The 5,369-nt window shown below is 39.5% G+C and overlaps 1 protein-coding gene across 1 annotated transcript; it reads left to right on the forward strand.

Moving 5' to 3' along the window:
• Positions 1-3,564: 3,564 nt before the first annotated feature.
• Positions 3,565-4,874, forward strand: LOC138885000 (uncharacterized). Its single transcript, XM_070165882.1, has 4 exons — positions 3,565-3,624; positions 3,729-3,807; positions 3,873-4,435; positions 4,590-4,874. The coding sequence occupies exons 1-4, from the start codon at positions 3,565-3,567 to the stop codon at positions 4,872-4,874; spliced, it is 987 nt and encodes a 328-aa protein (XP_070021983.1).
• Positions 4,875-5,369: the final 495 nt, after the last annotated feature.

Raw genomic sequence — 5,369 nt, forward strand, 5'->3', positions numbered from 1 at the left:
GTGAATTTCTAAAGACACGTAATAGGTGAAAGATGGAGGTACAAATCAGTTGTACACACAATTTTCAAGTTTAGTGTTGTACAGAAATCATGTACAGAACAAGATTCCATAGGGCCGATGGTACAAATCAGTTGTACATAATTTTCAATTTTAGTGTTGTATCGATAATCATGTACAGAACAAGATTCCATAGGGCCTGCGGCATAAATAAGTTGTACACACAATTTTCAATTTTAGTGTTGTACAAGCAATCATGTACAAAACTATTTTGTGATGAATTCTGAAGACACATAGGGTGAAAGATGTAGTAGAAAGGTTGGGGGTACAATGTTACACCTTGTGTATTCGGCGTTATCATGCTATAAAGGAGCTAATTCGATAGGAAGATAATTTATATGAGATATTTAAATGATGCGATAGTTATACGTTAAGATTGGAAGTCATCCGAGTTATGATTAAAAATTCGACAAAGATTGCCGCAAGTTACGGGTTTTAAATTGCTATGAAATTTGGACAAAATTTTGATGAGCTTTTCTCTCAATATACTAAGATTTATGGTGTGTTCTACCCACCGAATCGAAGGTCTATGAGTTTATTTTCTAACTCAATAAACCATTCGTTAATATGACTTCAGAGTAGAGAGATATTAATATTTTCGTACAGGGGTGCACACTGTTATGGGAACAGTGTGCTTAGTCGGTTTTAGTTAAAATTTATTTTATTTAAGTCAATTTAAAACAGAACCCCTGCATTTTATCCTCTCCAAAATAGAACCTAAAATCTAGGGATTTCCTCTCAAACTCCTCCCATCCATCTAGCTAATCATAACAACAATTTAGTCATCCTCAAGATAGAGAACACCATGGTAGCTTCGGAATCGTGAATTCTTCAGTGTTTCACTTTTCGTAGGAAGACTCCGCCTTGAAGTAATCTCGAATTTAAAGTAATTCTGGTCACAAAAGGTATGATTTAACTTCCTCTTTGATCTTTGTAAACTTCTACCATAAGAATTCCTAAGAAATAGTTGAAACCTCTATAGAAATGTTCTTGATTTTTTTAAGAAACCTCTCTTAATATGACTTGATTGTTGGGCTGTTTTATATGGTTTTATTGTGTTGTTTAGATATGTGAAGACATGTATGGAATCATTTCAATGAGTAGATGTAGTAAAGTAAAAAATTTGTGGTGTGTTAGGGGGAAATTAAACTACAAAAGAGTCTACAAATTCATGGCCGCAAGTTGTTCGCATAAATGTCTAAATGAAGAGTTATATAATATATGAGCTTGAATTTGATATTGAATGGTTCGTATTATGTATTAAATCATTCATAAGGCTTTCTAGGTCTCGAAAATCGTATATAACTCCATCGACAAGGTATGTAGGGCTTTCGCTATACTTTTCGGCATGACAAGAATTCGAATAAACGTCTATCGAATTGTTTCGTCGGATTTGAGTTATTTCACCTTCAACTTATAAAGATACTTAGACCTGATCCTTTCTCATATATTGATTACTTCAGAGAATATCTATGAATTCTCGGTTTTTCTTGTTCCTTGTTTAAAAAGAACTAGAGCCTTTTTACTCATTCTCTTTTCGACGTCCATATAAATCATGAATAAGTAACACTTACTTCAAAGGTACTCATAATACATAACTCTCAAGTTCTTAGTACTTGTTGGCTCATAGTTGAAAATTAAATATTTTAGCGACAACCATGATAGTCAGGGAATAATGATGATATGTCACTTCGACTCTTCTTAGAATACGTCTTTTAAGGTTAGTTTTGCATTGCACTTATATAATTCATGATTTAATATATGTATGTATTTACTTTCATTACCGAGCTGCACTATAGACGGCCGGGTATGACACCTATTGTGTAACCACTGATCGGTTGGGATTACCGAGCTTCACGTGGCTGGGTACGATTCTGCCAAGCCTCTATTATGGCCGGGTATGTTATGGATATTATAGCCCCACAGAGGGATTTATTATTATATAATGTGATATATTATAAGTAGCGATAGTGAGCAACGATTCCATGAGCATACATTTATATCCATGTTGAATTTTAGTTTCCTATCGAGGCTAGGTTCAGAATTCAAATTGTCTCTATATCTCTTCTATTGTTAATTAAATTTTTCATGTTACACTTGTCGCCCTACATATTCAGTACATATTTCGTACTGATGCCTTTTTGTGCGCTGTGTCCATGCCCACAGGCTCGGATAGACAAAGCGGCGTGCCTCTTCAGTAGGACCCCCAGGATCAGCGTTGGGTTTCGCACTCCACTTCTTCGGAGTTGCTGACTTTGGGTCCATAGGTACTGTTACAGATGTCTATGTGTAGTTTTCGGCATGTCGGGGGCCTTGTCCCGACCTGTTGAGATTGTCTTACACTCTTAGAGGCTTGCAGACTAGCGGTCATTGCATGTTTATTTTTTTTGTATGGCCCTATCGGCCTTCTGGATAGTTGTTATACTGTTGTTGCAGCCTTGTTGGCCTAGGTTATATATATATATATATATATATATATATGTGTGTGTGTGTGTGTGTGTATGTGTGTGTGTGTGTGTGTGTGTGTCGTTTTGGGCTCTTCTGCCTGTAGGTTAATATATTTCAGATCATATCTCATGGTTGGTTCGCTCGGGCCTTCGGGCATCGGGTGCCAACCACACCTCCCAAGATTAGGGTGTGACAAACTTGATATCAGAGCAGGTCAGTCTTAGGGAGTCTGCAAGCCGTGTCTAGTAGAGTCTTGTTTATGGTGTGTTGTGCACCACACTTATAAATATGAGGCTATTGGACATTTAGGATTATTATTTTCTTCTTGATCTAAATCGTGCAATAGAGCCTAATCATAAGTGTTCATTCCTAATTCTCTTTTTGTTTACCTTCTCAGTGATGCTTAATACTACGAGACAACAAGTGGCTATGAAATTTATCCAGAGGTTGGTTGAAGAGGCGGGAGAGGGCACAAGTCAAGTTCCACCTACTAATGTAGATCAATAAGAGCCATAGAATGAGGCTGATTCTTAAGCTTCCGGGCCAGCACCCCCACCACCCCCGGAAGGGCGTAGAGGAGCTAACGTACCTCCAGTCCCTCTCCCAGTTGTTCCTGATCAGGACCTAGACATGCAGAGCGTTGTACAATTGCTGACTCGAATAGTGGCCTCCTAGGCCCAACACCAAACCCTCAGTATTGCTAATAGGTTTGTGAGTGCGAGAGTTCGAGACTTTATCAACTTGGATCCTCCAGTATTTACATGGGTTGATCCTAATGCTGACCTACAGGATTTTCTAGATCATATGCAATGGACCTTACAAATTATACATGCCACAGATGTTGAGTCAGTGGAGTTTACTTCTTATAGACTACGTGATATTGTTGTGACATGGTATGAGACTTGGAAGTAGACTCGGAGGCCTAATGTGCCACCAGTGACATGGAACGAGTTCTTTGAGGCATTTTTACAGCAATATTTGCTAATTGAGCTTCGAAAAGCCCGACGAGATAGGTTCTTACACTTAGAACAGGGTAATACGAGCGTTCGAGAATATATCATGCAGTTCAACTCTTTGGCTAGGTATGCTCCTACGATTATTGCTGATATAAGTGATCAGGTACACTAGTTTGTTAGTGGTTTGGGGCACACTTGATAAATGAGTGAACTATAGCTTCTCCAAACCAAGGAATGGATATTGCCCATATTCAAGCATATGCACAGGGTCTAGAGGATCGCAAGAGGCAACAACGATCCAATCGAGAGCATGATAGAGGCCAGCAGAAGAGGGCGTGGTTCGCAGGTAACACAGGAGAGTTTCGAGGTGGATTTAGGCTACAGTTTCCTAGCGTCCATCTTATCTGGTAGCCAGTGCACCACCACAGTTTCAAGGACAGCGACATGATCAGACCACTTATTCTGGTCCAGGTCAGAGTTCACGGACCCCAGGTCCACAGTTTAGAGGCGAGTTCAGTCAGATGAGGCCTCAGTTTCCCAGATGTGATCGATGTGGCCGAAATCATTTTATACCATGTCGTCAGGGTTCTGATGCATGTTATGCATATGGACAGCTAGGTCATATTATGAGACATTGTCCGATGACAGGCAGAGGGAGTATGGATCAGCCGACGGCATCTGCAGGGGCTTCTTCTACTTCGGTACGTCCTCCTAGGCAGAGTATGCAGACATCAGCTGGCAGGGGTAGGGGAAGATTTGGAGCTTCTGGTTCAGGAGATCAGCAGAATCGCATATATGCTTTATCGAGTCGTCAGGATTTAGAGTCATCTCCGGACATGGTTACAAATATACTATCCGTTTTTTCTATCGATATGTATGCTTTGATAGATCCTGGTTCTACATTGTCGTATATCTCCCCCTTCATTGCTAGTAAATGGGATAGAGAGCCTGACTTGTTGCATAAGTCATTTGAGGTATCTACTCCACTGGGTGAGTCTGTTGTAGTTAGACGTGAAGATTCATGACCGCCATACGTTAGTTGATTTGCATGAGCTAGAAATGGTTGATTTTGATAGCATTATGGGTATGGATTGGCTAGCTTCTTGTTATGCCAATGTAGATTGCTAGACAAAGATTGTTCGTTTTAATTTTCCAAGTGAGCCTATTATTGAACGGAAAGGTGATGCTGCAACGCCTAAGCAGAAGTTTATTTCTTACCTTAAAGCTCGAAGGATGATTTTGAAGGGGTACATCTATCATTTGGTACGAGTGCATGATATAGAGGTGAAATCTCCAACCCTTCAATCGGTTCCCATCGTGAATGAATTTCCCGATGTATTTCCTGATGAATTTCCTGGTCTTCCTCCCAAAAGAGAAATCGACTTTGCTATTGATGTGCTTCCAGATACTTAGCCAATATCTATTCCTTCATACATAATGGCTCCTGCTGAGTTAAAAGAATTGAAAGCCCAATTGAAGGATCTTCTGAATAAGGGCTTTATCAGGCCCAATACTTCTCCCTAGGGTGCACCAGTGTTGTTTGTTCGTAAGAAGGACGGTTCGTTAAGAATGTGTATTGACTATCGTCAGCTCAACAAAGTTACTATCAAGAACAAGTACCCCTTACCCAGAATTGATGATTTGTTTGATCAGTTCCAAGGTGCCAAGTATTTCTTAAAGATTGACCTTCGATCCAGCTATCACCAGTTGCGAGTTAAGGAGAGAGATATTCTGAAAATGGCTTTTCGGACTAGATATGGCCATTATGAATTCCTTGTGATGTCTTTCGGTCTTACTAATGTGCTAGAAACTTTCATGGATTGAATGAATTGGGTTTTCAAGCCATTTCTAGATATATTTATAATTGTTTTCATTGATAATATTCTGGTATATTCTTGATCAGAAGCA

This window comes from Nicotiana sylvestris, chromosome 2 (assembly GCF_000393655.2).
Source record: "Nicotiana sylvestris chromosome 2, ASM39365v2, whole genome shotgun sequence".
Classification (NCBI taxonomy): Eukaryota; Viridiplantae; Streptophyta; class Magnoliopsida; order Solanales; family Solanaceae; genus Nicotiana; species Nicotiana sylvestris.

Excerpts from the sequence above, each read along its gene's own strand:
- LOC138885000 (XM_070165882.1), top strand. The coding sequence starts at position 3,565 with ATGCAGTTCAACTCTTTGGCTAGGTATGCTCCTACGATTATTGCTGAT. Across the intron at positions 3,625-3,728 it reads TTGCTGATATAAGTGATCAG|GGTCTAGAGGATCGCAAGAG; the intron begins GTACACTAGTTT and ends GCATATGCACAG. Across the intron at positions 4,436-4,589 it reads TGTTGCATAAGTCATTTGAG|ACAAAGATTGTTCGTTTTAA; the intron begins GTATCTACTCCA and ends GTAGATTGCTAG.